General features: G+C 38.2%; 1 protein-coding gene across 2 annotated transcripts; it reads right to left on the reverse strand.

The window, feature by feature from the left end:
* Positions 1-3396: 3396 nt before the first annotated feature.
* erlin2 (ER lipid raft associated 2) lies at positions 3397-22146 on the reverse strand. Of its 2 annotated transcripts, XM_053324972.1 has the most exons (12): positions 22054-22146; positions 18905-19017; positions 16378-16459; positions 13539-13585; positions 13200-13261; positions 12860-12985; positions 10465-10538; positions 8637-8695; positions 5749-5840; positions 5559-5648; positions 4889-4968; positions 3397-4789 (listed from the first exon to the last, which is right to left on the reverse strand). In XM_053324972.1, the coding sequence occupies exons 2-12, from the start codon at positions 19009-19011 to the stop codon at positions 4616-4618; spliced, it is 993 nt and encodes a 330-aa protein (XP_053180947.1). In that variant the 5' UTR covers positions 19012-19017; positions 22054-22146; the 3' UTR covers positions 3397-4615. The 2 variants fall into 2 exon arrangements, 1 of the variants encoding a protein (XP_053180947.1); XR_008321772.1 differs by lacking the exons at positions 3397-4789; positions 4889-4968 and having other exon boundaries at positions 5619-5648; positions 5749-5836; positions 8633-8695.
* Between the last annotated feature and the right edge of the window lie 1062 nt (positions 22147-23208).

Consider the following 23208-nt stretch of genomic DNA (forward strand, 5'->3'; position numbering starts at 1 on the left):
ACTTTCACCTCTTCAAGTACGATTATCTACATCTTCTCACATGTACAGTAAACTCCTCCTGACGGTTCCTATCACCGATTCTTACAGCCTTTAAAAAAAAATGTCTGTGAATGGAAAATACAGCAGCAGTTTTCCTCCCAAATAGATGCTACTCTCATAAAAGTTGGTATGTCTCCGCTGTGTGTATATACTCCCTCCGCAAGTCCTTTAACATGAGGTGATATAGGTGCTTTCCTCCGCTGCTTCCCCACCTCTCTCCCTGTGGTTAATGACTTATCTCCCAAAGTTAGTAGGAGGGGCCCCCATAGTACATCCTAGTATAAAGCAGAAATACAGAGTTTGTGACTTTCTTTTTCTCTGTGTAATTTGATAGTCAACTCCACAGCTTTTCCAGAACCGAAACAGGCGGGCAATAATTGGTTGCCTGGAAATGGAGGGGGGGATTTCTGGGAAATGGGTCTTTCAGAGGAGAAGAGAAAAGGAGAGCACAATTAATCTATTCCATGGCTGATAATCCTCATTGATAATTCGATACAGATGAATTGCTGATTACAGAGTCAAGAGAAGACTCACATTTGGATCGTGTGTCTCAAATGAGGTAGATTTGATATTTGATATTCATAAAAAGCAGATGTGAAGAAACAAAAAATGCAACACATTCATTATAAAGTTATTCCAGAATTAATGCGCAATCAAAATCAATAGTATTAGTATGAAAATCTAAAATGTTCATATTCTTACAGAGTAAATATAGAACAAGGCAATGTAGGAAGACCCTGGAAGTCCATCATTTGTTGAGTGTTGATAGAATTTGAACCGTCAGAGTACAATATGATACTTATTAATGTGGGTCGCCTTAGTTAACATGGTATTATTCTAAGCAGCAAATTGTACTTTGGCCATAAGATCAGTTATCTTGTGGTCCTGTCTGGTAGCAGGACCAAAGGGAAGTCCCTAAAGACTGAGGGGGTGGTGGTGGATGAGGTTGCATATTCAAGCAGTCAGATGTCATAAATGAGTAACAGGTTCTGCATCCAGACAGATTAAAATCAACTACTGTAACAGGACATGACAAATTCTTCATCATAGCTGACCCCAAAAAAATAAATAAACCAAGATTTATCCAAAATGGTATTACAGCCATGATACACATGTATAAAAGATGAGATATTTTACTTGGAATTCTGTAATACCTGTTGTGTAATTAGGGTACTTTCCATGCTTTTATAATGATACTGTATCTCTCAATTGAGGTATGATAAAAGGAAGTAATCTTGTTCAAGTGATCATGATTAGAAAAGCAAACTTCCTTTCATGAGTTTTTTTAATTTTTTAAAACACGCTTTAATTAAGAAGAAACAACCTATACATGTTAAGACTTTCATTGTAAATACAAAATCTCAAAGACATCAATTTCTCAAAGAACAACCCACAGTATTTTATCGTCATGACGACAATAAAGTTTTGATTGCACATTCACAACTGATATCAGTGCAAAAGCATTCGCTAATCCATCTTCAAATTAAATTCACTGCAAGTCGCTTTCACTCCTAACAGGAGGAAATAACACACAGCGCGATTCATAGATTGAACAACAGACAGGAAATGGCAGTCGTATTGGGTTATAAACAAAAAGTCAATCAGCTTTGTACTACAAGCTCTTTTTCCTTTCTCTTTCCTTTCATGTTATCTGATCAACAAATAAAAACACACTTAAGATCCCTGAATTAATGCTTAAACATACAAACCAAATTCGGTATTATCTTTGCCTTAATCATCACAGATTAAGGAGTGAGTGGATGATGAGCAATGGTTCTTTGTAAAACTCTTATGTTGTCATTTAGTGACATATACACATGCTTCAGGGGAACATGGAACACAAAAATCTACCAGGAAATCAATTTGGTGACTACTGCATGAAGAATGTCTTTAGTTATTGACAGAGGACATGCCCCAGTATGAGTCATCACAGCACTAATTGTCAATGATGAATGAAGACTGGAAGGCGATTCACTACAGTGTTCTATACATTTGTGGAAATACAATAGATTTTATAACCAGATATACATGAAATGTTTACACAAAGTTATTTAAAAAACAGCAGAAAACTATCAAAAGTCGATGCTGTACGTCTGCAGAAATGAAAAGTGGTTTACAAAAGCGTACGATCTCGGTCCCATCACGATCTTTTCTTGGCTTCGAAGAAACAGTCAAAACAAACAAGTCGCACAAAATAAAGTCTCTGAGCGCTAAACATAATACAGTGTGAGAACAAATGCTACATACATACAAACTGCACACACAACCAAATGTCTTGCAAACATCACACAGTGGCACACAAATACGTCCCACTCCCCCACGCTCATAAACAAAACTTTACAAAAACAAAATGAAGGGGACGATGTTTCCTCTGACAGCCAGCAGCTACAGCACACTACATTCATCATTCCTGTGTTTTGTCTACAGTGACATTTTTTGGTCAGGGCCCGTATTTTTCAAGCAGTAAGAAACCGCGGCCCACCGTTCACAGAGTGATAGATGTTTGGTCCTTTGTTCATGCAGAGGAGAATTAAAGCTTTATTTCATTTTTTTTTTCCTTTCAAGTGAAGTCAGCACTCTGTCTCACAGATTAAGAAAAGGACACGTGGAGAGCTTTAGAGCAGCCCTGGCTGGACTTTCGGAAATGTAAAACTAAAAAGATGGTTTCTGGGAAGCAGTTGCCTCATTCAGAACACTTATCCAGCTTCACAGAAAAATCAGCTGTTGAATTCAGGTTTAACTAACACATTGTCATGGAGACGCCCTGTTGGTATTGGGGACACACACTGAATCTGAAAAGGGATATTTTCTAAACACAAGGTCCATCTGCTTAACTATTCACAGAGCTTTTGAGCACATACAACAGTCTTCTTCAACTGAACTTACTAAGGTAACAACAGATTTTGGTCTCCCTTCAATATGCAACCACCTGTTAACATGTGACTCAAGTCCTGTACTTAGGTCACATGATGACACCTGAGTAAGCTCTTTTTGCTGAAGATGGCAGTGAGATTTAGTGGAAAGCTCAGGGAATAGTTAACGCTATTAACAATATTTACCACAGATTAAATAATCATTTGGGTTGCTCAGGACTGGGATTAAATTATTTTATTTTGATATCATTATTTTATTAATTGATTAATTTATTGCAAGGTCTAATCCTAAAGATTTTCATAAAATCAAAGCCTGTTTGACACTAATCATGATCTGATATTTTTCAGCAATAGCTATTATATTATATTAATTCATATTAATGTAAATATATATATATATATATATATATATATATATATATATATATATATATATATATATATATATATATATATATATATATATATATATATATATATACATATATATATATATATATACATATATATATATATATTCTGTAATCGCCACTTTAGAAAGTAGTTTAATTTTTAGTGGGAGAGTTAAGGGATTCACAGGAAACAGTGCAGCATGTAATCAAGTGTTACAGTTTAAGATTTGACTTCATTGTTTACTTTTGTACTTGCGCTCTTAAAGCTGCATCACAGCTGTGATAAATTACTGATGAAAAACATTTCCTACTACTGCAGCTTCAAACTAAAAGTGTTCAGCTGGGCTGGGTAGGCTTTTATTGTCTACCAATACAGGAAATGCAAGCATTTGAGGCAGAGGTTAACGATCAATCTTGAAGAACGCTTCAACAAAACAATTTATTTTGGGCTTTTAATGACAGCGAATCAGGTTTAAATTTAGCAGGGAGTGATGGACCAGTGAGCAGTGAGATGAAGAGCTGCAAAAACAACGACAAAAAAAAGAAAAAGAAAAGAAAAGCAGCTGCTATTCCTCCAACTCATGGTCGCTCATGTCATAATGTAAAAAAGGACAATTATTGAGGGGCTTCTTTATTTAAAGAACATGAGATTGTTTGGCTGCACTGTAAAAAGATTCTTTGTTATATTTTGGACAAAGTAGCTGCTCAGCAAGTTTCTCCTACCCACACAACTCTGGGACATGTACTCGATGTTAACACCAGTGTCCCCCAATCAACCAGGACCAAAACCTTCAAGATTACAACTTTATGCATATTTAATAATGTGTTTGAGGCTGTTTGTTGCAAGTATCACAGCTCCACGTGGTGTATGAGATCAATCTCCACACTGATAACACAGTATCTCACATACTGGAATTATTCATGGATTTGTTATCTTTGATGTTGTAGTTAACACCTCGCCTCAACTATCTTTATGACAACATGATCATTCAATATTAACTTTCATGTAAGGAGCTTCATAAACCCACAGGTGATGCTATTTTATCTATTTCCTCATTCACCTAAATTTACCATTCTGAGTCTAGATGATCTCATTTGCTATCAGAACATAAGAAGAAGAAGAATCCTGTTCATCCTAGTCCAACTTTGAAGTCTAGCTGTGGTTCTGAGATGTTTGACAAATACGGGCCCTGGTCAGCAGAGGTCTTCCGGGGGCCAGAGGGAGAACCTGCCCGACGTGTAGGTCTGTGCCCTCCAGCAGTTAGTCCTCCACCCCTGGGTGGTCCCTGTGAGTCCTGCTACCTTCCCTTGCTAATCCAGGTCCAGGATCTGCTCCCCCATAATGTCCATGGCTGCGGAGGCCTTGATAGAACTGCCTGCAGAGTCCACAAACATCTGGGGGATGTCATTCCCGAAGTAGATTTTGCTGTTGGATGCGATGGCTTTGTACTTCATGAGCTGCAGGTACTCTGGTGTTAACTTAACCTGCGAGAGTGATGAGAGAATACAAATGATAAAAGAGCAGAGTGGACATGACCGTCTCTTTTTCTCTGGTCTATAACATGGTTGTGTGTTAACTTTTACCTTATTGGACTCAGCAGCTCTCTGTGCTGCGTAGAACTCTGCATCTGCCCTGGCTTTCTGTCGGGCCAGATAGGCACCGTCTGTGAATCGGAAACAGAAAATGGAAAACGGAAATTAGGAACATCGATGCTTGGATCTATACACAAGCATCCGGCCTAAACAGCTGCTTCACAGACTCGGACAAAGACACCAGTACTTAAAACAGATCTTCTTGGAAATTAATAGTTCTGACTGGTGAAAAGCTGGTGAAAAACATTTAACGACTTACTCACATCAGCAGTGTTTCTTTTTATTTGCAGTTATACAATCTGGGGCTTGACATCGTTACGTTTTTACAGTGTGCTAGAAAAATATAGTGCTCACTTTGGCTCTTGTTTTTATAATGAAGTATAAACAAACTTGTCATGATGGGAAAAGCTTAGGCAGCCCTCATGGTGCTGATAATAACAGCTCCCATGTATTGTGCTCATCAGAGTCAGCCTACGTAATACCAGGGCTGTGGCATTTAACACATCTAAGGAGTATCAGCCATCATTCATGTTATTACACGCACCACCTCTGCTTTTCCCAGGAGGACGTCATGACTCATGCCTGCAATTAAAGAGCAAATGACTGGATGTTTTTCTTTCTGTATCCGTAGCAAACACCTGAACCTCTCCGCAACACAAACCTTCAATTTCAGAGATTTTTTTCTCGGTCTCCTTCTCCATGACTTTTTGTCCAAATTTGATCTCTGCCACTTGGGCCACTTTCTCAGCCTCTACAAGACAAACAAATAACAAATCAGTATTCCAGCTGTGGTCTGTTTCAGGTACTTCTCCTTAAACAACCAACCTGTTTTCCCTTTTTTTCTTCCTTACCTATGACGGCTTTGATCCTTTCTGTCTCCGCCTCTTTCTCCACGACCTTCTGTGTCTGTTGCGAAATCAGCAGCTTTGTCTTCTCGCTCTCCCTGCGAAGACAAACACGCAACTTTGATATTAGAGGTTTTAGACACGGCAACCACGCGAGTGTTTCCCCTTCATTTCCCCGATCAGTCCTTTTTTCAGGACTGTGTGGGCATTATCTATATTGTCAACAGGTTCCTTAGTTATTTAATTATTATCTTAGCAGGATAGTGAAGGCCAGCCTTTCAAAATAAAAGTACAGACTGGAATAGAATAGAATAGAATAGAACAGTCTTTATTGTCATTGTACAGGACAATGACATTTTGTTGGAGCAGTCCTCCAAAAGACACTATTAACAATAAAGGGGCCTGGAAACATCAATGTTACTGATGTGTGACTGTGGAAAATGCTAACGTCCTGGGCAAGAAGATTTCCATTAAAGTACAACCAATTTATTAGTCAACTGATATCACTGGCTGATATTGGCCTTTCACAGGTATATTGTGTCATATTTAAAGATACTGTGAATTAACAATAATAATTCCATTATTGTGACGTTTAAACACTTTTAACAACTGGACTCTGTCTTACATGAAGAATCATTATTTATCTGGCTTTTCATGCTCTTTATAATTAAAACCCCAAAAACTTTCCACCAAATCATCATTGCAGTTCTGTTGAATCCTTCATTTGTGACACGAATAGGTGAGTCAAATAAAGTGACTAATAAAGTTTGGCAATTTGAGAAATTCTGAATGTTTATTAAAAAATAGTTTTAAAAGTGTACACAGCTGTGTAATCACATGGCTTTGGTCTCAATATCTGACATGTAATTCTTGAAGCAAATATTCATTTTAATGAATTCTTATGAATTATCAGTGTTTTCTAGGGTTACACCATGGGACATATAAACTGACCAAACCTGACTAAGTCCAAAAAATGTTAGTTTATGAGTAATTGTTAAGAGCTTCTAACCTCGTCAGGCAGCAGTTGAGTGATTAATTGTACTCCATTAACCTTTTTCTAATATGAAAGAGTAATATAATAATGTAATAATGATGCGTTTATTTTCAAATTTGAACCCCTTTAAATTTGACTAAACCACATGGAAACATTAAAAGGTAGCTTTACGTCAATGACCCATAGCAGTCAGACATTATTGGCTGTTAATAGCCAGATATATCAATATCACATATGTGTTGTCCAATACGTGCTAAACATCTTTTTGTTTCCAGTGACTGTCATTAGATTTAAGTTTAACTGTCCAACAACAAAAACTGTGATGGCATGCATGACCCCATTGTTCATAGAAACAGACCTGTCACAATAACTACTTTTACTGGACGATATATTGACTCAGAAATAATCGATCATTTTATACCACTGATGGAATGATAATATAATAGCATAATAATGCAAGGGGGTAGGGGGTTGAATTAGAGAGTGGGCGCTACACTGCTGTAAAAACATATAGCACATAAGCAGCGTGCTAGCTTCTACAGTCTCCATTTAAGACGTGCACAATGAGGAATGGAGGAAACCACTTGCTTAAGAAATGTGACATGAATGTAGCAAAAAGGTAAAAAAAAAAAAAAAGATCAAGGTCATGCCCACGTAGCATATGATGTATCATGGACCAGTCATGGCCAAAAATGTTGTGGCCCCTGTACTTAACGCTATGGCAGGAGACCACTGCTCCATCAAAAAGCCAGACTGGAGTTTGCCAAAACTTGTGTGATGAAGCCAGAAACAGATTGTGGACAGATAAGTTAAAGTATATACAGTTTACAGAAAATGAAACTAGGACTTCCAAGAAAAGAACACTGTTCCTTCAGTCAAACACGGTGGAGGTTCACAGATGTTTTGAGGTTACTTTGTTGCTTCTGGCACCAGATGCCTTGAATACACATCAACATCCATGACAACGCACACTGAAACTGCTCATGAAACTTGGATTTGCAACTTTGTGTGAGCCTTTGCTTCAATAGCCACATCATCTTATGAATACAATTAACCACAAAAATCTTTTCTAGTGTGTCCTCTTTATTAAAAGAACACAACTGCTGGTTTATAGGAACATTCTAATTCAGATACATCCACTCAGACTGCCATTAACTCCAATTCCAAGTTATGTAAACAAAAGCAGGCTAATCCAAACTCTGCTTGTGGTCTACATATTCAAACTGCATTTCCCACAACTGCAATATGTCAAACAGGAACCAGGAGATGGCTCTGCATAATTTAACAGAAGCTACAATTTGGTGCTTTTGCCTCTGTTTCTTATTCCAACTATGTGTGGTGATCTGTAAAAACTATCTGATCTGACTTGTCTGGCTTCATTTAGTTCACACTATAAGTGATGCTTCAAACATTTTGCGATCATGTTACCTTGGTGAGTAAACCTTATAATAAGCCAAACACCCAGGCTGTAAAAAACGAGAACTGCTCTGCCTCTCACAACAATGGAGAAGATTTACTGTAACTTGTTTTTAAAACGTGTCAGCTTGAAATATTAAGTCAAACAATCAGGTTATAGAAACAAGTCCAAAAATGATGTCTTTTCTCTGACATAGTATATGTCCGACTTAAAGATGCACACTTTTCACAGCTACCTCGGCGGCTGTACTCCTTTCTCTTCTAATCACAGTTGCTATGACATAAATACCGCTGAGTCATAAAGGTTAAGCAAGATGCTCCCAGACTGACATAAAACAGCAGTCTCTTCCTCCTCAACAAGACCTGGCATGAGGAGTTGGATGAACATCAGCTCCATCCACTTGGGAGGAAAAATAAATAGACAACACAGGCTTCGGGGGTCAGGGAACATTCCTCGTTTGGCATGGGAGGAGGAGGGACTTACATGAGCTCGTAGTTCCTGCGAATGCTCTCTGGGATGTTGGGTTTTGTGACACGGACCGCCTGTGGATCAGTAAGACAGACAAACAGAGACAAAGAGAGAAACAAGTCAACTCTGTGAAAAGGGAGGATAAAGAGCGAGTCCAGTTTGCAGCGAGGGTGTAACAAAAAACTTGGCTATAAAAGGAGTTTTCACCATCAGGGGAGGAATAAAAAAGGCATTTGGAGAGGAGCCCTTAGTCAAAGATAAAAAAACATTTGCTTTTTCAGTCATTTGTGCAGATTTAAAACCAATTAGCCCAGTGGAGAGCCCAGTCAGGGATGATGTGTGTATGTTATGTTTGTCCTTGATTCTGAACATCAATGTTTTGTTATGATAAATGTTCCAGTAAAGGGGCTTTGACAGACTAAATAAAGACTTCTGGTCAATGGGAAATTCTGTACACTATATATCATTAGTTAGATGTAATAACTTGCCTTTCTCCTGGATCACAATACAATATAACAAATTGTTGAACACTCTTAATCCAGTTATCAAAATTATTTGACAGAAACATTTTTCTCTTCCAGTGAAAACTTAAAACATTGATGTATCATCCTGGAACTCGGGGCGAATACAGAATTGTATCCAAACATTTTGCTTGTGACTTGTAGTAGCTAGAAGAGCGATATCATGGATCAGAGTTGTGCGAGTGGATCTAAGGCAGCCACCTCCCTATCTGACAATGTAGATGATGGAGATGTGGATGGAGGAAACGCTGCTCTACAGCTCCGTATCTCACAACGGCTTCACATTGCTCTGTTACTGCCAAGCTAAATTTCTGACGCAATCCAACTGATTCCGTCTTGTAACTATACTGTGCCCATATGTTCCATTTCATTAAAAAGATGACACGTTAGTGAAAATAAAGATGTTTCACTGTGACTTTCAGATTCTAAAATGCTGTATCATCTTTAAAAGAGGTTTTAAAAAGTAAGAAAGACTATAAGAGTTGATAATTATGCTAGTATTTCTGTGAGGTGCTTGAGCTAAATGCTTACAGTGACAATGCTATCATGCTGATGCTAAGCAGGTGTAATCTTTATTCATTCCTTGATCACTATTAGAGCCCGACTGATGTATCGGTCAGCTGATATTATTGACCGATATTGGCCTATAACGGATAGAATGGTATCAGTGAATATGTTGTCTGATATGTGCTGATTTTTAAAACAAATATATATATAGGCAGCATATCATATATATATTTGATATTTGATCCTTTTTTGTAATTCAAGTTTAATGTGCATTGATGTCATTTTAAACCCTAACTGTAATATATCAATATCCAAGTGTTTGAAAACCACATTTGAGGGATCATTGCAAAAAAATGTGGGTTTATGTATACATTCTATAAATATAACATTATCGGCCAATATATTGGTATAGGAATTTTTTTGCTCCCTAATATCGGTATTGGCATTGGACCCTAAAGTCCAGTATCAGCCGGGCCCTAAACATCATCTTCTTAGGATTCATCCTCTGGGAACCATGAATGTCTGTCAAACCATCCAAAAGTTATCCAGATATTTAATTCTAGACCAAAGACTGATCTACTGACTCATTCCAAAAGTATTAATACTGATTAAGACAAGTCATATTTTATCACTCCAGTTATAATCACGTTCAATCATGTTAAATTCATCTGGAGATGGAAATCAGACATATTAATACCACATATTGTTTAATTGATAGATAACTGATACCTCATAACACAATGTGGATATCATGCAGTTGTTTATCTTATTGGCTGATCATGGTTATTAGACTTTGACTAACAGTCTCACTGTACCTGTATGATAAGTCCAGGTGCCATGCCGGTTAGATCCTCTTGTAACGTTAGCTTCAGGTTTTCATCAATTTGGTCTGTGAGAAAAAAGAAAGAGGGGGGTGGATGAGCTGATGAGAATTCAACTTCAGGAGAAATGGCCTCTTTGATTTCAAGTGTTCTCAGGAAATGATTACGTACACCATATGGACAAAACTATTGGGAAGCCTGGCCATTACCAATATGAATATGGAGTTAGTCACTCCTTTGGAACTATAACAGCTCCCTCTCTTCTGAGAAAGCTTTCTACAAGATTTTGGAGAGTCTGTGGGATTTTTTTTATTATCCAGAAGAGCATTTCTGAGGTCAGGGTTCTGACCAAGATTTCCCTTCACTGGAACTAAGATGCCCAACCCCTGAAAAACAACCCTTATCTCTCTTCCTCCAAACTTCACAGTTGGCATAATGCAGTCGGGCACGTAACGTTCTCCTGGCATCCGCTAAACCCAGGCTCCACAGACGTGTCCACTGCTCCAGAGTTCAGTGGCAGCATGCTTGACACTACTCCATCCAACGCCTGGCATTGTGCTTGCTGATGTAAGGCTTGCATAAAGCTGCTTGGCCATGGAAACCAATTCCATGAAGCTCCTGGCGCACAGTTCTTGTGCTGATATTAATGCCAGAGGAAGCTTGGAACTCCGCAGTTACTGAGTCAACAGAGCAATGGCGACTTTTACGCACTATGGGCCTGATTTACTAAGATCCCAAATAGTGGGTACTAAATTGTGTGCACGGTGCAATAGATTGTGCATTTCGTTTGTGTGCGTTTTGCGGGTGATCCACTAAGAATAACTGCGTAAATGAAAACAGGTGCAGCAGGGTGGAGACAGCAAAGGTTTTGCGAGTCTGAATGGAGAGTTTGGACGACAACAAAATGGACGAGCACAACATGAAATGTGATCAGGTCCTAGTGGAAAAGGTTAACTAATATATTGAGTTATAACAAAAACTAATATTACCAGAAAAACCCACATATGGGAGATTATTTGTAACAAAGTCAATGCTGTTAGTAAAACCAAAAATATTCCACTCCACAATTATAACACAGGTGGAAAAACTCCATCCTGTGCGTATTCTGTCATTGTGTCTCCGTCTCCTCCTCTCCACAGAAACAAAAGTTATCTGAGCACAGTGAGCAGCCTGTTAATACCTACCCTTCAAAAGGTATTATTTATAGACGCAGTTAGCATCAGAAATAACACCTTCAGGTTTGGTAAATCACAATGCACCTGCTAAATAACAAATTTGCATTTTCTCCTCCCTGTATTTTGCACCCTGGGGTTGAAACACCCCATATTACATATTCATTATGGCAAATGTACTGAATGGACAGTGTGTACTATCTTACACAGTTGCAAGACTCAAACCTCAGTGTTAGTAGATCAGCTTGCACATTTTTTGCGGGTGATGTCAAGTTTGCTCACGTTTTTACACACGCAGACCTTTAGTAAATCAGGCCTTAAGTGTCTCAGCAGTCGTTGACCCTACTCTACATGGTCTACCACTTTATGGTGGAGGTACTGTTGTTGCTAAACACTTTTACTTTTCAATAATAGCACAGCTGACCATGAAATATCTAGCAAGAAAAACATATCAGGAACTGACTTATTGCAAAGGTGGCATTCTATGACAGTATCATGTTTGAATTCACTGAGCTCTCCAGAACAACCCATTCTTTCACAAATGTTTATAAATGCAGACTGCATGGAGAGATGCTTGATTTAATTCACTTGTGGCAATGGGTCTGAATGAAACGCCTGTATTCCATGATTAAAAGGTGTGTCACAATACTTTTGTCCATATAGTGTATGTTTTCAGTATTGAGACAAATATCATGAACCTATTCAAGGAAGTCGTGTTCTCATCCAATACATGAACATATGAGTGTTTTGCAATACTGTTTCTTCATGTTTATTCTGTAAATGTAGATACTGAGAGCAGATCCTGATTGATTAGAACCATTAGAAAAAGTAGAAGAACTTTCAGTGTGCTTATTGTAAAAAGACATGTTCCCTGTGTGTTAACATCTCTCATAATGAAGTGTCTCAACATTACGCCATGGTTTTGTTTAAATTATGTGGACTGCAGTAAGGCTGACATGTAACATTCACAAGTATAGGTTGAATTTCAGCCAGAGAGACTGAAAATACAGCTAACACACAGCTATGTACATATGCTCCACAGCTGTGGCCAGTAACTCATTACGATGTGAGGCAAGTCATAAATTCTGGGTGTTTTGAACCTTCAGCTTTGGGTGCCTACATATTGTTTATGTAGATTACCCATTAAAAAAAGCAGACAGGCGGTATTTCAAAGTTAGTATTTAGCTCACACGCAGTCTGCAGCCCACGATACTTACCAAACAAGCCAATGTAGACCTCCTGTAGTGAGTGAACACTGCAGAACTGGTTGAGCTCATGGTGAACCTTGTTGAATATCAAAGCTTTGTCGTAGTCTGCGGTAAAGTTCCTCACTATGTCGTAGACTGCAGAGAGGAAAACAAGTGCTCGGTCAAGCCAGAAAAGACAACAAACGTGCAAAAACCCATACAGTTATTTGGTTGTGCTGGGGCCGGCAGTCTAATGTCTCAGTCAGTGATGTGTTTGTTGCCCGTTATGCAAAAGAAATACGATGGATGGGACTTGATGAAGATGAATACATAGTTTGCTGTTTTTGCCATGAAACACAAATGAGCTTACCTGCTGAAGGAACGAGGTAGTTGACCACTTCTATGCGATCAAAGTAAATCATCACTCCTCCACTAAAAGAAAGAAAAGAGTTCCACATTCATTATTTGAAGAAAACCTTTATCAAAAACACTATTGTGAGATAAAATACATTGTGTTTTCAGTCTGGATGAAATTGGGATGTTTTAGACATGCACTGACAAACCTCGAATTCCTTTATGTTGATGTCATTTTATACCCAGTGAGATGCCTTATACAAGCATTGTGTGGGAGTGTGTGGGATACAAGATGAATGCTTAGTGTAATAGGTCTTGAGAGCACATGTGATACCAATAAAACTGGCAAACCCACCTTGTGCCACACGGTACATTCTTTACTTCATCTGTCTGCAGCGTTGTCTACAAGTGAAAAACAGGAAATCCATTAACTCTGTATGAAATCAGATCATTCACTATGTGAAATTGCAGAAACCTGGATGTACCTGAATCAAACACAGCAACAGGAACTCTGAAATCCAACACCATTAAGAAGCTGAATCAACATTATAAGCTTCACAAAGATAGTGCGTGTCAGAGGGGCCTCAGATTAGGTCCTGTCCTTAATATTTAGACAAAAAGCTTTTCTTTTCCCTTCTCTGAGAGGCACAGAGGTGCAAAAAGTGACTGACATTTATGATATGAACTGGCAGACTCACTCAGTATAATCCATTTCCAAATGTCTGGAAGCCACGTTATAATGAATTTTTAATTAAGGCTTCCTGTGGACCTCTCTGGATGCATCCAGTTACCAGCAGCAGATCTGCACTGGCAGTCACAGTAGTATGTCATGGTTTTCCTTTCTTTTTTCCTCCAAGTTTCCAGAGTTCAACCACAACCTGGAGACAAAGCTTTGACCTTTTATGAACCTCAAGCTTGGAACATCCGGCCTGCTGAGTTGAGGTTTACTCTAGGCTTTACACACAGATCTGATCGGCTATATTGGATCGGCCGATATTTAGCATTTTATGTAATTAGAGAGATCGGCTGTAATGTCTTAATTCGCCAATCCGATCAATGTCTTCATGTTGAAACATTTTGCAGATGCTCCCGTTGCATAGATTGCAGATGGCTTATGTTTTATCTGTCTCATTTACTCCGAAGAAGTTCCACAACACTGACATGTTTGTTTGAATCCCACAGTCAGTTTTGAGCCCAGTCAGGATGTGACGGACAATAATGTTTTTTGAATCTTGAATCATTAGCTGTCGGATTCAAACAAACATGTGGGTGTTGTGGGCGGACAGAGAAAACACAAGCTATTTGCAATCTGTGCAACACTAAAGAACCTCGTAGGGAAGCATCTGCTAAATGTGTAAAGCCTAGTTTACTCCAACACTGTTTTCTCAGTTTAAATATACGTTTTATTACTTAGGAGAGAGGAGGTTTTGTTGCTGTTCAAGTTTTTTCAAAGTGCTGTGCGAAATGCAAGAAAGGTAAGAGTCGCTTTAACAAGCACAATCAACAGCTTTCTGTAATGCACTTTATTTTAAAACGCCATCTTTACTTGATATAAAAAGTTTCTTCATCTTTTTTTATTCTGATTTTATTATTTATTTAAATCCCACAAGTTGAGTGTAAATACTAATAGATGTTGTCACCATATTCTCGAATTCTACTGTATTTATTTGGCAGTCTAGAGATAATAACAATCACTATATATTTGTCTCCGGTTGCTTCCAAAATGTGTGTGACATACGCTCAACAAAGTACCTGAACACCTCCTGTGTAGTCACCACTTTCTGCTGATCTCCTAGAAGTGCTGCTAACACTACACTTTCAGTCTAGACTTAGATTGAAAGTGTCCATCCTTGATTAAAAGCTCTTAAAAACAAACTGCACCAAATTAAAAAACAACGCTCCCCTTTACTCCCAGCCATGCACACTCCAAAGTGTGGAGTCAAACAGACAAATGGTTCAAGAGACACAGGAAGGTCAGACATAAATACAAACAGAGATTCCTTTAGTAGATGTATTAGATGGATATTCACAGTTGACTGGGGAGGCAGTAGGGGGAAGACAAAGTATATCATTTGTCTTTTTTCTCATGCTTCTTATTCCTACATATTTTTCTTTCTTATGATTACTCAACATCATTGCTGATGGTTCTTTCGTCAGTGAGCCTCCCCTACGATTATAAGAAATGTTTTTCAAGTTCACTTAGTTGCCGTTGAATCCACATTACCTCCTGTAACAGCCTCCATGAGTCTCATGTTTTATGTGTAAGACTCACATGTTAACGCTGTTGTTCATCATTTGTGGTGTGGAAATGTCAGATTCCCCCACAGTCTGATAAATAAGAAGTGCACACCACAAAGCGTCTCTCCTGCCAGCTGCCAGATGTGTGAGTCCCTCTCACATGAAGCAGACCTTTTGCTGTTCTCCTCGGTTTTTATTAATTATAACAATAATATTTATAATAACTTTATGAAACAGAGTCTACAAAGACAACACAGAAAGTAGTAACAATGCCAACATTAACAAGATAATACAACACAATACGGCGTTTATAAGAAAAGATTAAAAGATAATAAACAATGAAAAACCATCATCACATAAAAGCAAGCCTGTAGAAATGAGTTTTAAGAAGCGATTTAAAAGGAGTTACCCATTCCGCGAGCCTTATCTCCTCAGGTGGGTCATTCCAAAGCCGAGGAGCCCTAGACAGAAGGGGCCCCACCTGAGGACCTAAGGCTGCGGACTGGCTCATATGAGGATCAACATATCTGTGGAGAGAAGCCAGGATCGGCATGATGTGATGTTGTCTGTTTAAATCGGTGAGAGAAGCCAAGTTGCTGGATTCTGAACTAGTTGGAGGTGAGACTGAGATTTTAGTATTAGCCTGGAGGAAAAGTAAGCATGAATCATTTTTTACAGGTCAGAGTGAGAGAACATTGGCTTAAGTCTAGAGACTGGACTGGACTTTGTTTGATGTGTGGATTGGAACTAATGTCTGAATCCAATTGTTCTCCTAGATTTCTGGCAGTGGGCTTCATGTCATTGGAATTTTTTGGGAGATTTGGGGGACTGAGCAGTCGTTTCCGTTTCTGATGTCACTTGGACAATCTACAGCAGCAGCTAAGCTTTTTGGATCACCAGATCAAACAAAATAACCTAAAACTAAACAGAAGGTGAGTCAAATCGACTTGACTCACCTGGACAGACTTGTAGGTGGTGATGAATGGAAGCATAAGATGGAAACCAGGGCCGCTGGTGGTGGTCAGGAGAGCCCCTCCCCTGTGAGGCACACACAAAACACAGGTGATAGCATGAACACATGATATTGGGTGAAACTTCACAAAAGGAACAAAATAGAGCTGAAGGAATTTTAAAGGTACAAACATAACATCTTTACAGATTCCTATTCTTGTGCAACTGACTTATTAAAGTAGGAGATAATATAATTTCATTAAATTTTAATAATGACAAAGCATCAATCTTTACTATCAGATTAAACTATCAGGAATCATAAGGGAACAGTTAAATCTTGGACAATTTAATTCGATGTTAATTAGCTCCAATAAAGCATGCAAAAGTTGACTTTAGAAAACTGTTTGATAAGAGTGTGTGATATTTACTACATGTCTCTGCAGGTGATTAAGATTTTAAATGTGTTAGAGATTACAGTGGCAGAGAACCAAAGCTGGCTTTTTGTCAATCTTGAAGCTCTGGTATGTAAATCCTCACTGTTTCATAGTTAAGTTGCTTAGGGCCAACACATTTGAAGCAGATGCTGACCTCTTTCTTTTCTCAGTTTTACAAATGAACAGTTTAATACTAACACCTGCCAAACACCAGATGTGGGTAGATTTTCTGATTGGTGAGGAATTCTTGGAAAGGTGCAGGCTACACCGGCAGGTACATGTTTGTACCAAATTAATAAAACACCTGGCACGATGGCTCAGGGGAAATGACTCGTGTTCATACCTTCACAGTGTAGACAGGCACATTATTTTTTATGCATGTCTAAACAGTGTTGTGAAACAGTAGAAGCACTTTAGATTGTCTGACACCGTCTACAAAGAAAGCATAGCATGAGCAGCACGCGTAGCAGAGCAGCAGCAGTGAGTGCTCCATCTGTGTTGACACAGGATTTATTTACAGGGTTGAGTGTGGGACGCCTGTATTCTGGAGCCCAGAATACAGTAGCTCTGTACAGCACCCTGGTCAACTACAGTTGTTTTTAAATCCTCTAAATAAACTGATCGATACATTAAAGCCTCTGGAAACCTGAAATGAAATTAGAGCCAGACGGACATATTGGTTAATGGATATGATCGGCCAACATTGGCCTATCACATATATAATCGGTATATATGTTATATGTACATACACACATACATACATGTATATATGTATGTCCAAAATTCACCAATATATTTTTAAAGTTATATATGCAGCATTTTATGTATATGTATCCTTTCTCTTAATTCAAGTTTAATGCGTACATTTTTTTAAATGTTTTATTATTAATAGTCATTTATAATGATTCAATTCCCAGTGGAGTTTAGTGTTTGAGTAATTTTAAATAAATGTTGTTCAACTGTAAAATATCATGCCTCCATAGCACATCTTTATCACAAAAGTTTCATAACCACACTGCAAATATGTTATTTTATGTATATATTCTTTTTATATAAGATATATAATAATTCTGATTCAATATCAGAATTGTTTTTAATTCCCTAATATCAGTATCGGCCATAAAATCCAGTTTTGGTTGGGCCCTAATTGAAATAGTAAAAATGCATATATAATATTAAAGTTGAGTGTCTCATTAAGCATCTGCAGTGAAAATAAACGTTCATAACTATTAGAGTAATTACTTTAAAATAGCTCCTTCTGCTGTTTAGACTGTTGGACTTTTGATTGACACCTGCACCAGCTACAGGGGTACAGAGTTATCATGATGCAGTCAGAGCCATGCTTTTAGCCCACAAAGACTCACCTCCAACACAGTTAATATACTACATTCCTTATATGTAGCATTAGAACTATAAAGGAGGCAGGGAAAAGCTAAACATAAGACACACTGAGCAAGAGAGCGCAGGAGAGCAAGAGAAGCCATGGCTAACTGCCAAGCTAAGTTAGCTGCTAAGTTAACTGCTCAGCTAAAGTAACTAGCAACTGTGGGATTAGCTAGAAAGTCACTAAAAGAGGGAAAGAGGTCAGAGTGCTTGGGCCGAACTAGCATATGTTTGAATGTACAGCAGGTAATTAGCCACAGTAATGAAGAATATAGTAAAACTAACTGGGTTAAGATGCAGAAATACTAATGACATAGAAACTCTGGCAATGGGAAATGAGACAATAGCAGCATGTCACCTCATTTATGATTGGTTCACGGAATTTATTGCATTATTTTCATAATAAATGTATCTGTAATATCAGGAAAGTTTACAAAAATTTAAAAGACAATATTTCAAATTACTACAAGTTTTAGATGCTCACTTTTATGTACATAAGACTCTCAAGTAGGCACTGTAATAGCTACTTACGTTGTATCAGTATCATTTCAATGAAAGATACTGAAACAAACGTATATATGACACAAAAAGGCAATTTATTACTATGGCCAGTAGAAATGATGCTTTGCAGGTGGATTTTTTTCCACAAAATGTTGAATTCAGACACTGGTCTCAGAAACAGAATGAAATACAACACTACATGGTGCAGTCTCACCTGTAGTAAACTCCAGTATGTCCCTCATCGATCTTGTGCACAGAGGCTAGAAGCCCTGCTCCTCCCAGAGCAGCAATTATAGAGAATATGGCACCCCACTGTGCCATCCTAGCCTGCAGAAAAGGAAAGACAGCTTGTTAAAATGAGCAGGTGGGAGCAGAGTTTCAATTTTGGCGTTCACATGGTGTCCCGACTCCAATACGGCAATCGCATTGTCGTGACACTCTCCCAACTGCACGTGTACTGGTAAAGTGTCCGTCTCTGACCTGCGCTCACTCAGCAGCTCGTGTAGTATACTGTAGTAACACGTTGGAGCTGGCTTCTTGCTCACTGGTTTATCTTCTCTCAGCTCAGGCTTAGCCAGGCGTCAGCTGGGACTCTCAGTGACCTTGTCACACTTAAAGAGGATTGAGGCATAAGTGCGAAAACATTGTAACCATTCTGGTCATTAAATAAATCTGACAACACTACTTACAACTGTATCCACATTATTTTATATAAATATTGAAGTTTATTTGAGCTATTTTAATCTGTGAGAGCTGGAGAGGAGCAGCCTCAGCTTTGGTTAGGAGGGATTTGCATAGATACAATCTGGTGAACCTGCTAGCTAAACACTGGACTCTTGTCTTAGTCACAGTGTTTACACAGCAACTTCTTACAATTCTACCTTTGTCTTTTAAATCCTATTCAATACAGGTTTTTGAAATCTTGGTTTTGACTGTATCCTGATGATGTGTTCTGCACCTAGGAAACGGGTTAAGTATTCTTAAGAATAATGACCTCATACTCAAAACATTCACTTAGAACATAATGACAAATCTGGCAATTTATTATTATATTGTGTGTGATTATATTGTATTTTAATAACTGTACAGCACTTTGGCTCAACTGAGGTTGTTTTTTAAATGTGCTTTATAAATAAACTTGACTTGACTTGACTTGACTTGACAAATGCATAGCAAATCAACTGAAATGCAGTAAGGAGAGTCTCATTTCAACAATCACAAACTCAACAGGGAACATCATCAATGATCTACAAACTATGAACAATATCTTCAGATTTTACTACTGTGACAATAAGGGATTTTTAGATGGCACTGCATTACCCTTACTAACACAAGAGCAAGCAGACAACTAAGATACTTTCGTTAACATCTACAGAATACAAAAAAGGCACTAAAAACTATGTCAAACAGTAAAACCCCTTGGCTCTATGGATTCCCCACTGAGTTCTATAAATGCTTTTGGTGAACACTATCATCACTAATCACCAGAATGGCAGATTAGGGGGGGTGGGGGACCAAATCCCCAAACAACAACAACAGAAATTCCGACGTGCCTTATAAAAACTCTGGCAACTGGAAACTTTGGCTTTGGAGAGTCATTTATATAACAGATTTTAAAAAATCTATAACAAACCAGGAGCAGCAATCATCATCAACAATATCACAAAACTTTACACTCCACTTTTTACACTTTTTAATCGAACCATTAGCAGCAACAATGTGCCAAAAACAGCAATACCACAGGAATCTGCACCAGTAAGATAATGTAATTTTTTTATTTTATAAATACATAAAATCAGCCTGTATGCTCATGATTGCAATTGTCACAAATCAACAGCAACTCTGACAGCTCGGTGGAAGGTTAAAGAAATAAAAAACACATAAATGTTACCCACCCACGTCGCACAAACCAGACTTCACTGCAAATAAATCAGCAATAATAAGCACTACAACACACCTCCACCACCATAACCATAATCACCATTAATGGGGAAGAAAAAACACTGCTGCAACCCTTTCCCTTGGCTGTAGCATTACATTATCCCCTTCCATATGGACACTCAGCAATCTGGATTATATAGTATCAGCTTCACAAACAAAACAAAAAAGACAAGAAAAGTCACAACTTGAAAAGTTCAAAAAATATATATCCAACAATTCTCATACATATTCTGCTACTGATGAGTTAATACCACAACACAACTACACATGTATATATAGGCATTTAAGTGTGTAAGTAGGGAAGGGGAAAGGAAAAAGTGTGTGTGTGTGTGTGTGTGTGTGCAGAAATAATTATTAATACAAATAATAAATAATACTAAACCCAAACCATTCTGCAAAACTCACCTGAAATGCAAACAAACCCAAACAAATAACGCCCTCTCCTGGTTTATTTTTGTATATCTTATTTTTTTATTTTATTCACATGCTATCTCCTTCTGCCTCTGCATTTGTTGTATCCACACTGTCTATTTATGCATGCACCAAATGGTGAATAAAACAAAAAAAAACCACTCTGAACAAAATCCAACATGAATACAACAATAACATGTCCAAACAGTGAATGTTTACCTACAGGTTGGATAAAAAGGTGTAGCTTTATAAATCACTTCTGCACATGAACGGAAGGAAGGAAATTCAAAAGAGTGTCAACAGTGTCTCGCCTCTTAAAATAACATGACTGCTAAACAATGTTCATGTTGCACGGATTGAAAATGTCCCCTGGCAAAGTCGGCATGTAAATAACCACATTCAGGCACATCTGTTAACTGTTATTTGAGCTCATTGTTAAGTTTTAAAGGAGGAGACACGTCTTCCTGTCCTGCGCATAACTAATAGTAACAGCCGTTGTAGATCAAAGTTCAAAGTACACACTTTATTAAATTAGAAAAGCTTTAGCATGAACATGTATGCCGAATAGAATGGATAAATATAAAGATGTCTACACAGTAGTAAAGTAATAGCATTGTGACGAGAATGTGTAACTTATTGGAAAGGCAACCTTTAAATATACAAAGATTGAATGGACTAAGGTTTCGATAGCTTCGGCGCTAGCTGTGATGGCAAGATATGAGCTGCTGTATTATAACCACCTCAAAGAGAGGACCTTCATCTGTTGGCAACCCTGTTTAGATAAACTATCAGTTAGCTATACGCCTCAACCTTTACTTTAGTGTCAGCCATGAAGCACAACACAAGGCCAAATAGTGATTAACCTTTGCTAACATTACAAGTTAGCAACACAATCACAGCACGCCACATGTCCTTTTCGGCATGATACCGTCGTGTTCAATAAGGCTGGAGACGCCAGATACTTCGTTTAAATACATAGCAACGTGTGCTCTTCTGCCATGTAGGGCTTACCTGTTATTTGCTCCGAAATTACACCAACACACACCAAAGTAACGGCGGTAACTCAGACACCTGCTGTCTTCTTCTTCGAAAGAGTGTTACTGCTCGGCCTCCATCTTGGTGCATTAGCTCCCTCTGCTGGACGGCCAACAAACAGCGTCTGTCTATCACTGTTAATAGTGTATTGAGCAGATTTTACACACTTTTCTCAATTGGGTTTTCTGGTGGCTACAGCAATTTGTTTATTTGAATTAGAATAAACTAATATTATTTACAAGGTGGAGCAACAATTTCATTAAAAATTCACCCAATGTGGGAAAAAAAACCAGAGTAACTGGAGGAAACCTGCACTGATAATGTACGAACTCTACACAGAAAAGGGGTCCCAGTCAATTTGGGACTTTTACCATGAGGACTCTAATACAATAAATAAATAATTAGTTCAACAAACTGTAGACTCCACTTGTACTGACCCAAGTTATAAGCAAACTGTACAGCAAACCCCTCAGGCAGCAAGGGTCCCCCACCCAGGCACTTTCCATGACAAGAAACTGTTAATATTTTGTAATGCTAAGTTAAGAATATGCTCATCAATCTACCAACTTGAAATCCAGAGTTTCCCTTGCTGATGGTATACATATCTTGATTTCCAACACACCTTGCTGCTGTTCACAGCCCACGTCCAAATGAGTATTTGTGTTTTTTGTTTTCAGAGTTCTCTGAGCGTGACAACTCACATTATTTCCCTTTAGCTGTTTAAGAGCTGTTTCAAGAGTTTCATACTAATAGATTGACAAATGCTAACTGTTTCTCTACCTACCAGAAAAGTCTAAAAATCCCTCTCACCCAAAACCAATCCCAAATAACTGTGGCAACAAAAGTCTGCTCAAAAGATGCTTCTTGAATACTGAATGTTGAATTTCACTTGTTTCTCACAATGATCTAATGTTAGTTGTATTGGAAAGTCTCATACATCTCCTTGACTTTAATGTCATTAACATCTTTCCTAACTCTCAATAAAGAATTTGTGTTTCATCTACTTTCCCAACATGAACAGCAGATGGCGACAGAGACCAGATGACAGGCGCTGCTTCATTTCCATGAGAATTTTTTGGAGCCGGGTGCAGAATTCCACTATTTGTCAGTCTGCTATGATTTCACCATTTC

The sequence above is a fragment of the Scomber japonicus genome, chromosome 9, assembly GCF_027409825.1.
Source record: "Scomber japonicus isolate fScoJap1 chromosome 9, fScoJap1.pri, whole genome shotgun sequence".
Classification (NCBI taxonomy): domain Eukaryota; kingdom Metazoa; phylum Chordata; class Actinopteri; order Scombriformes; family Scombridae; genus Scomber; species Scomber japonicus.